The 10654-nt window shown below is 40.9% G+C and overlaps 1 protein-coding gene across 2 annotated transcripts in view; it reads left to right on the top strand.

Moving 5' to 3' along the window:
• Positions 1–1584: 1584 nt before the first annotated feature.
• The window catches only part of CBLB (Cbl proto-oncogene B), a 127306-nt gene continuing 118236 nt past the window's right edge, over positions 1585–10654 (top strand). Inside the window, exons 1-2 of one of the 2 annotated variants that reach the window (XM_039732799.1) lie at positions 1585–1743; positions 2542–2700. In XM_039732799.1, coding sequence (XP_039588733.1) covers positions 2554–2700 — 147 coding nt within the window. In that variant the 5' untranslated portion in view covers positions 1585–1743; positions 2542–2553. The remainder of the gene's footprint in view (positions 1744–2541; positions 2701–10654) is intronic. The other variant, XM_039732800.1, reaches the window with a different exon arrangement.

Raw genomic sequence — 10654 nt, 5'->3', positions numbered from 1 at the left:
AAAAGTAGGGAAAGAACCAAGAAAAAGAGCAAACTATTAAAAATGAAAATAATTGGAAAGAAAACAACTACAATTTGCAGATATTTTGAAAACTTAAAAATACTCCTCTAATACAATTGTCTTTAGAAAAGAAAAACTTTGATGCTAAGTATTGCATTTTTGTTTCCTTTTATGACAGCTCATTAGAAGATTAATCCTTGCAAAGTATAATTACTCCCTGGACAATATTCAAAAGGATGTGAAGTCAAGTGTCTTGCACCCTGTGCAGGTAAGCCTCGCTCTTTGCAGCATTCAATCAGTTGAATTTTATTTACCATATCCCCAGGGGAAGTGCTCATATCAAAATAATGGCATCCAAAACGGCTTTTTTTAAACCAGAAAGTGCTTACATTTTCCCTCCCCACCTCTTGGAACTCTCTAGCCCATTCCCAGCATGGAAATACGGAAATCTCAGCACTTGCTTAAGGGCAAAGCTCCCTCACTCTCTAAAAAAAAAAACCAAAAAACAAAACAAAACAAACAAACAAACAAAAAAACAACAACAACAAAAAATCCAAAACAAAAAACCCCAAAAAAACAAAAAACCCCCAAAACAAACAAAAAAAAACAAAACAAAAAAACCACAAAACAACAACAACAAAAAACCTCAAAAACCAAAAAAACCCAAAAAAGAACAAAACAAAAAAAACCAAAACAAAACAAAAAACAAACAAACAAAAAACCCACAAAAAAACCCCAAAAAAACAAAAAACCCCCAAAACAAACAAAAAAAAAAGAAAACAAAACAAAACAAAAAAAAACCCAGAAAAAAACCAAAACAAACAAAAAGAAAACAAAACAAAACAACAAAAAAAAACAAAACAAAAACCCAAAACAAACAAACAAAAAACCAAAACAAAAAACCAAAAAAAACCGCCAAAAAACCCCAAAACAAAACAAAAAACAAAAAAACTCCCCAAAAAACCCCAACACCAAAAAACACAAAACAAAACAAAAAAAAAAAGAAAAAGAAAAAGAAAAAGAAAAAGAAAAAAAAGCAACAAAACAAGAAAAGAAACCAGACAGAGGGGAAAAAAAAATTCTTGTTCTGTGTGGCCACAAAAACCCCCCAGCGAACTCCCAAAAGCGCAAAGGCAGGGCGCTCCAAGGGGCGGCGGGAGCCAGCAGCTGCTAACACACTCTAAACGCTCGGCACGCAGGGGACCGAGGGACACGCTGCCCCTGGAGACCCCACAGCCGGGGACAATGCCTGTGTCCCCACCAGCCCGCACCCGGCCGCCACCAGCCCCAGAGGCCTCAGGCTGTCCCTCAGGCTGTCCCTCAGCCGGCGGGACCAGGTGGGACCAGAGCTGGCCCCCGGCCGCCCTGACACCGCTCCCGCCCCCTCCCCATGCCGAGCCCGCTCCCGGCCGCTGCCCCGCCCCGTGACTGCAACACGCCCATTTGCTAGATGCCGCGTCAATCAAGCAAATCCGTCCTTGCGATTGGTTTGTGGTGCGGCAGCATTCCCGTCCCCGCGCGGAGGGCCGCGCTGGTGGCGCGGCGCGCAGGCGCACGCTCAGTGTTGTCACGGGGGTGGGCATGTTCCGAGGAGAGGAGCGGCCGCCAGCGCGCCGCGGGGAGGGGGCGGGCGCGGCTGAAGGAGCGGGGCCGCCGCCGCCGCCGGGGAGCCAGCCTCACTTCCTAGGAGTGCGGGGGGACCACAGCCTGCCGGGGGCTGCGAGCGCTGCCGCAGACAGACCTGTGCGTGTGCATCTCTCTCTTTCTCTCTCTGTCTCTTTTGCATGTGCCTGCAGGACTCTCCACACACGCGCGCACGTTCCCAGCCACCCACCCGCCGGGCGGGCTGGGCTGGGGTGCGGGAGGGCGATGCGGGCGGCGGGGCAGCAGTTCTCCACGCTTCCCCCCGGGGCAGCGCTCGCTCGCGGCAGCCGCACGGGGCAGAGTCCTGCGGGGCGGGATGCGCTCCGCCTGCCTCCCGCCGCGCTGAAGCCGCCGCGGCCGGAGGGAGGAGAGCCTCGTCCGCAGAGACGCTTCGCCTGCGGGAGCCGAAGGAGCTCCCCGCCGCCGCCTGCTCCCGGCTCTCCCGGCGGCCGCTGTCGCCCTCGGCGCCCGGTGCCGGTCGGTGTGCGTGCCGCTGCCCCCGCCTGCCCCGCGGGTGCCTGCCTGCTGCCTGCCTCTGCTCCCTCCTGCCCCCGCTCCGCCGCGGCCTCTTTTGTTGTGCGGTGCCGGGCATGTGCCCGCGGCCGGCGGGCGCAGGGACGGGCAGGGGCGCGGCGCGGAGCCCGGCGCGGGTGTGTTCCCCCCGCCCGGCTGCCGGCGTTGACAATAAATCCGGGATCGCTTCTGCCAATGTAAACCCGGGCCAGGTGGGTTTACGCTGTTTGTCACGAAAAGTTAAGCTCGTTCCTAAACATGCCCTGATCTTGCCCTTTCCTGCCCGTGAAGAAGGAAGTGTTGCCTCGCAGGCTGCGGCGGGTTCTGTGACAAGATGTTTTCGGAGCACCTTGTGAGCCTGTGTTTCTCTGTCCTTGCGGCCAGCTTGGCTCCCAGATGGCCAATTCCCTCAACGGCCGGAACCCGCGCAAGGGACGGATCCTGGGCTTCATCGATGCCATTCAGGATGCTGTGGGCCCCCCCAAGCAGGCAGCTGCTGACCGCAGGACTGTGGAGAAGACCTGGAAACTTATGGACAAAGTGGTGGGTGTCTCTGTGCCTCCGTGGATGCACACAGTGAAGGATGGGGCTATGGGGCTATTTACACACAGGGCAAACAGCTTCTTCCTGCGGCTCTGAGTGCTGTGCTGCATGTGCCTCGGGAAGTAAGGGGACTTATGTTTTTGGTTATTTAAGCATCATATGTCTTTTTTTTTTTTTATTTTCCAGTGGCCTCTGGCTATGTTTTTTTAAATCTTGGTTTGTGGAAGGAAAACAAATGTGTGTGTTTGCCTTAGGCTATTGTTATTTTCAGATCCTTTAAAATGACTCAAAGTTGAAGAGCTGTCCTAACCAAAAGCTGCTTGACTTAGACTTGTAATCACATATTCTGTGTGTTTCATGTTGTGTCACGCTGTTAGTCTGCAAACAAGACATCTGAAGTATTAAACTTCAGTTAAGCTAATTGTCCTGTGAGATATGTTAGTGATGGCAACATAGATGTGTTTGTGCTTTTAGGAATGCGCGTGGGGACTGGGGGATGTCACTCTTGTCAGTTTAGTAAACAGATTAGTATGGCATGCCTAACTTTTAAAGTACGTGTTCTGCATTTTAATGACTTACAAGTACGTCTACTATTAATTTTGAAACTAGAAATACACTGTACTGAAACTGATTTTTCAGGAAGCGGGGGGATAGACTGTAGCTTTTTAGCTCTTATGCTTCCTCTCACCAGCCTGATACATTTTGTTTAGTATTCTTTGAAATGACACCTTGTATCACAATCTAGATACACAATCTAGGAGATTTCCTTACCAGTGGTAGGAAGAGTTCGATTGTAACATGGCTGGTTGTTCAGGAGATACAGGCACTCTGCTTTGCACACTGGGTGATATTTAAAAGCTTCCTCTTGGAACTGCTGAGCAGTGAAGATTACTACCTGTTGGCATTGGGTCTGTATGGTGATACAGTTACCACTTTTTAATTCTGTGATTCTCTGTCATTTAATGCAACTCTTTGCTTTCCCTGTGGCTCTTGTGAATAAGATATTCAACATTTCTTAATGCTCATAATTAGTTATACTGGCAGGGTGGAGACTAATGTAGTATGCCTTTACAAATGTTTAAGTATTTTTTGAAGTCCTTGTAGGCTATTTTTGGTGCTCCAAGAATCAAGTATCTGTAATTCCACTCTGTTTGCTGGCAGCAATTACAAACTGAAACCCCAGTTTTAATAAAAATGGTTATTATCACAAAGACACTGTTGAAATTTTCCTGTCAGCAGTCAGGATGCTGTTAACAGTGAGTCCTCTTGTATTAAGGACTGCAAGTACTCGAAAGTAGGTACTCTTCCTCAGTAGGAGGAAGTTTTCAGCTTGGGAACTAGGAATCTGGTTTGTTGTTGAAACCACGTGGGGAATGCAGAACTCTGATTTCTCTGTGTCAGGCCATTTACAGATCTATATAGTAAGGTTGTACCCTAATTTTTTTTGTAAAAGCACAGTTATCAGAAAGTCTTTATCCCACTGCTTGGACTTCTGGATTGCTTTCACTTATCTAGTACAGGATGGCTGTATTTGTCACAGCCCATCAGAACAGCTAGGAGGGCCTGTTTGGTAGAAGTCACTGGAAAGGCTGGGCGCTGTGCTTCCTTTTTCATTTTACTATATAAGTGTCCTCAATTTGGATCTTTAATGTATCCTCTTTAAGCTGCTCTCAGTTAATCAAATTTTATTTCCAAATTGTATTAAAGTATACCAGACAGGATGATGTCATAGTGTGAGAATGCTCTAGCTTGTTGGTTGAGTTTTTAGCATTTGGTACTTGTAGTGAAAGGATGTGTTTGAGCAAATTTAATATGCTGGCAAACAGATTTAGATCTCACAGCCTTGTGTGGCAGTAGGCACAGGAAGGTAATTTTTTCCTCTGTCTAGATCAAGCCCAGGGATTAAAATCAGAAATAGAAACCTGCTCGGTCAACTGTTGTTTGAAATCCAATTTCTGGAGTGTGTCCTATGACTGATTTCTGTGGTGGGTGACTGATCAAATTAATACCTAGTGAAGGCAGAAGTTCTGCCAAGTCAGTAGGGTGCTGCCCATAGTAAGGTTGTGGCTTGGAGGCCTATTTTATTTGTTGTAATAACAGTTATTATGCTTGTTTATTCTTTAACTATAGTAGCTGTGATAATCATCTTATTGCTGTAGTAAGGTAGTTAAAGTTTTCCCCCAATTTAATGATGGTAAGAAAATGAATAATGAAAACAAAGCAAAGCTTTCATCTTGATCAAACACTGAAAAAAGAGCAGTCTTAAAAACTAGTGACAGCTCAATAATTTCTGGTTTGCATTTTTTTTTCTTTTTAAAAATTGCTATCTTCTATCTTTCCTTCATTTCTTTCTGTAATTTTGTACTCTGGCAGACGAGGTTTTCTGTATTAATTACTTGTTTGCAACAATAAGGGATTAGTCAAACATTCCCACCCTATAGGAACTGTACAGTGAGGGTAGTTTTGTGGTGTACGCAAAAATTCTGGCTACCTAGGCACCATGCAAACTTCTTTATGTAGAATTGGTTATGTGTCCTGCTTTCAAATTGTTCGGATTTTGTGATAATGCCAGTTTTCCATGGGCTGATGCTTTAGGTTGGAATAGGCCGAATATTTGTTTGGGTGCTTTCTTTTTAAAATTTAATTATCAGTGTGAAAATAATAATGGAATTTGAAGAGGAATTCTTTAGCAGGACAGAATGTTTCAATAGTGCTCCTGCTTAGAGCCTTGTTTGTAAAAGTTACCATAAGCAACATTGTTGCAGAGAATAAAAAAATAATCTCCATGTAGATAATCAGTGAATGTAAATTGCTATCTGTCCATAGATCTTCCCTTTTTATACTTCATACACTGGGATCTATACTTTTTTGTGGTTTATTGGTATGTCTTATGTAAATTTACAATATCAACTGCATTATTAAAGGGAAAGCAATATTAGCATCAATGTCAAGTTTCTATACTGCTTTTCTCATGGGTAAGCAGTAGCTTTATCATTAAGAACCAAAAATACTTCAATTTCTGTGTAATGCTGAAGATAATATTTATTTTATGGCTAGCCTTGGTTTTCAATGCTTGCATTGTATAAGAAAGCTGACCATGTATCTCTGGACTTGCAGGAAGCAAATTACTGTTTTTAAAACACCATCTATGTTTTAGAAAGTTTTTATCCTGTAAATAAATGAAAAATGAATATTGCTAACACGTAACTCAGGTGTTCCTTTAAACTGTGTATAAATTGTATGAGTTTTTGTTTTTGAGTTTGTAAACCTGATGGCTTTTAAAACCTAGACTCTAGCCATGTATTACTGTTAGAGAATAATGGTATGTTGAGACTAACTTTGGGAGAGAATTGCTACTATGTAAACTTTGGAGTAGTTAGATCTGTTTACTGCTTGGGCTATTTAGAGTTGTCTGTACTATTTTTTCACACTTCACTCCTCTGGGATTCAAGCTTGTAAAATCATGATGCATTCTGCATGGGATTTTTAAAAACAGGTGTATTTCATCAACTTTTAATCACTTTTCATTCCTCCTATGCATTGGGCCTGAAAATAATTACATTTTCTACTATGAAGATTAACAATATTGACTAAACTCTTTGGGTGCACTGTCACGGCCCACCAGTTGCTTAACTCTGACTGTATAAATGCAGATGGCATTGATTTGCTATTTAGTAATTATTTAAGAGCAAACTAGAGTGCTTCTCCAAAGCTTATACTATTGACTTAGTGAGTAAAAGCTGTGTTACCTCTGCATCTTAGTATTGTGGTTTTCTTTAAATGAACATCTGTCAGCATCTGAGTATACAGAGCATGATAGTTTAAACTATGAGTGGATTGGTTATCCTTTGCAAAACTTCATGTAATTGATTCGATGGTCAAAGTTGGTAGGAAATCTTACGTCCTGTGTATGCTGCTTATGGAAAAAGAATACAAAATTAAACAGAGAAACAGAAGCTTCTTTCTTTCTAATTGGAAGGAAGTAAAATTACCCTCCAAAGTCAACTGTCCTTGTGTGTCTGTGGCATCAGCATTCTTATTGTTTATTCTTCCACTATGGAAACATATGGTTCAGTTGTGGTAGCTGTTAAACAAGCACTTATTGTATTCTCAGGCAAAATGATTGGTGTTTGGGTCACCTCTACTTATATTCTGACGAGAGCTTTTTTTTACCATGGAAAGTGAAATGCATTGCAGTTAATGTAACTTCAGGCAGGAAGAAATCTATGTTGAAGAAGCATAGTGTTCAAACTTGGACCATTTTCCTTATTAGGCCTTCCTGATAAAGTTTTTCAGAATTCATTGTTGTTGCATTGGATGTTGTGGATTGCTGGAGAATTATGGTATCTTAACTGCAGAGCTGCCTTTATGCTGTTTGTGGTGTGTCAAGGCGTTTCTAATTCTTTGTTTTGTGCAGCGTGGCAGAAGAGCTTGTTCAGTTGGGCAGTTTGGAAGTGTAGTTTTGGAAGTGTGTGAGCACTGGTGCTCCAATTGTTCTGACCCATTCACTGCAGCTGAAAAGAGTGTTTAGCGGATGTCCTAGTCATTAGATACTTACTCCGTTTTAGCTGAGTTACTTTCCTTGTATTGTCTTTGACTAGCCTTAGGTGTTTAAACAGATTGTGTTAAGGCTGCTATGCTTTGCTTGAACAAGGGTCCTTTTGTCATATGAGTCAGGGGCTTTCAACTTTGCTTTAAAAAGTGAATAGAACATAGTTTTTAGCAAGAAATTAATTGTCTATATACAATTGGCCTCCATTACTCTCATCTCCGATGATGCTGTGAAAAAATGCCTTATAATTAATATAAGAAAAATATCTTCAAAAGTGTTATGAGTAGTGATGTTTATTTTGGTTAGGGGTGGGCAGGAGGGGGAGAGGGGTGTTAATGTTTTTCTGCAAAGAAACTAGAGTTAATTGTCTGGAAGTTCCAGAGTTAACCGTTTCAAAATCAGTTTCAGATAGATTAAGGTAATGCCTGAGTTTTCACAGAGTTGCAGTCTTTTTGTTTCTGTGATTCTGGATTAAGTACTTGGATTTTCCCTGAGTGTGAGCTAGTGAAAGGAGCTTAATTTTGTCTCAGTTTGCCTTCATAAAAGAGATATTTTTTACTAACTTGCTCACTGCCTTTCATTTTTTTACCACTGAGTGCTTGCTAAATATATACATGCTTACTTCCAGTCATAACAATACAAAAATCACACAGTGATATGATTCACGTCCGCTCCTAATGTGTTGGTGAGAGTTGTCTTGTAAAGAGCAGTATAGATTTCTTTATTTTAGGGGTGTTGGGATTTTTTTTTGTTTGTTTGTTTTGAGTTCTGTTTTCTTTTGAAGAAAGGTCTTGGCAAGTCTTTTGCGTCAGCAGGTGTCTTTTCTTACTGCTTACTTTTAATTGTGAACTGCTGTGGTATGTGTCAGGACATCCTGACTGGAAACCATATGGTTTACCAACCATCTCCTTACAGACCTACTTCCTTTGAAGCCTTGTGTACTCTGTAAAGTGAAGGAAACCTTATACTACTTCAGTGGATCTCTGATTTGAACATTAATATTAGTATTTTTTCAATTATAATGCATAAAGCTAATGAAGGTGTTGAAGAATTTTTGTGTGGCTTTCTTAAAAGCTTGTTCTAAAATGGAAGGTTCTGGTAATGTGCTGTATTTATCTCTCCAAATTCAGCAGAAAGTGTAGCCTTTTAAACTATCTTGTATGTAGTGACGTCAGATTAAAGAAAACTTTCAAGAACTTCTGGAAGAGAAAATACTTCTTCCTTATAATCTGGTATTCTTTTTGAATAGCTGAATGGACTGACTGTTCAAAATACAGCAACTAGCATAAGCAAATTGCCTTTTCTTGTTTTCATATTTTAATGGTATTTGTAATATATATGAAATCACTTATATTCTGCTTGTTGGCACATCTGATCAAAAAGATAAGCTTCAGAGAGATAATTAATTCTTTGTTCATGAGATTTAAGTTAGGGTAAGTAAGTAATTCAGAATGACTGCAGCCTTCTCTGCTTGTGGTCTGCTCTCACTGCTGACTTTTTTTTTCTGAATAAACATTTTGATCTTTCAGATGTTTTTTTTTTTCCCTAGTGCTTGTTACTTCAGAGAGTTGTAAGGCTTGATCAGTGACAGATTTGTGTCACCTGTAGTTGGTCTTGTGAAGAATGTCGGTCTAGTTTCAAGTTTTCACTAAACCAGAAATCACAGTGAACTCAAAGTTCAGAGGAAAAAAAAATCTGGCTTTCATAAAGATTTTCACTTCTGTATTTGGGATTACAGTTCTTCTTACTCTTCTACTAAAAGAAGTTAATGTATGTCTCTGCATGGATGATTTTCAGGTCTAGCTACACATGTAAGATTCTTTGCCCATGTTTCTGACATCTCCTTAGAGAATTCTGTCTGTCAGCCTAACTTCAGTGCTTTTCTGATCTTGTAAGAATGCTATCATAGCCAACCTTTATTCTTTGAAAATCCTGCTTTAGACATCTTCTAACCCACAGCTGGGGCCCTGTTGTCCCTTTTTTTAATCCTGTTGACCTTATCTATATCACATAAAATATAAACAAGTTATTTTCAGTTTCAAAGCTCTTGCAGTTGTGGATTGTGGTTTCAGACTTCATTGCTGGTCAAGAGATGATCAAATATGCTTTACTTTTTTTGTTTCTTTCCAGCACATTCTCAACTTTGAGTTCCTTTATAAGCTATTAAATTATTTGAAAGCTTGCTGTGGAACTTTGCAGTTTATGTCTAGAAATACCATACTGCTGGTGTTCAGTCTCTGAGCCATTCTTCAGCATGTTGAACAGCTCATGTATTTATGTTTGCCTGCTTCCTTTTTTTTTTCTACCCTACTGAGATGTAAATTTCTCTGGGATAAGGACTGTTCTACAACACATCAGAAGGCTTCCTGATGTATTACCTGATCTAAAAATTGAAAGAATAATAGAAATTACTAAGATAACAGTCAGTGAAATGAGGAGAGCTATTGCAAATGTTTTAAATACTGTTTCAAATGGTGCTAAACTTTTTTAAAACTTCTAAGTGCTTGACTTTTGTCCACTCTATCTCCACTTTTCTAACTATGACACAAACTATTACCTGTTTGCTTTGCTGTTTGGGGTGCATGAAGGTCTGTTAGAGGCAGCAATCTTAAGGCAGTGAATTTCTTAATGGTATAGATGTAGAAATTACAGGAGAGGTCAGCAATAGTGATAGGGCTCTGAGTTGAGAGAGGTAAGCATTACAGGATACAGGTTTGTTCCCCTCTCACCCAGAAAAGCTCAAGGATGCGTTTTTTTTTTCAAGTTGATAGATTAGTAGGAATAGGAATCTACTTTCAGCAGTATTAAGATGTTTTTATAACCTCATTAGTTACCTCAAAAGAATGCCACGTTATATATTAGTGACTTTGACAATCTCCAAATGATGTCTATAAAACTTCTATACCACATGGTCTTAATTTCTTCATAAGTATTTGCATATGTACAGCTGCACACACATCTAGAATGTGTCCCTATGCAATGCTTTAGCTGAGCTTGAGTAGCTCAGTGCATCAGCAGTCAAAAACTACGTATTAGTTTTAGTCTCTTTTTCTTCTAGAACAGAGCATTACAAAACAAACTATCAGAAAATGTAGCTAGCTCAGAGACCAATCTAATCTTGTTAAGGATGTGTAGGAAACAAAGAGTACCTTTCTTTTCCAGTAACATTTCCAGTGGAAACTAGATTCAAATAAAGGTATTCTATTAGCCTAAACTTATTCTTTGATTAATATATATTCAATTAATATTTGTGCCATTTGGGATCACAGTGATTCCAAGTCCACTGAGATGTTTTCTTCTATGTGGTTTAAGTGGCAAAGTTTTAATAGTGAAGGGACTACGGGGTAGTTTTGCTGAGGCACTGCCAGAAGATTCCCCCCTGTCCAGTAGAGCAGCCAGCTC

This window comes from Passer montanus, unplaced genomic scaffold (genome assembly GCF_014805655.1).
Source record: "Passer montanus isolate IOZ18808 unplaced genomic scaffold, ASM1480565v1 scaffold80, whole genome shotgun sequence".
Taxonomy (NCBI): Eukaryota; Metazoa; Chordata; class Aves; order Passeriformes; family Passeridae; genus Passer; species Passer montanus.
Note: the sequence above shows the minus strand (reverse complement) of the source record. Positions and strands in the feature narration are given on the sequence as shown.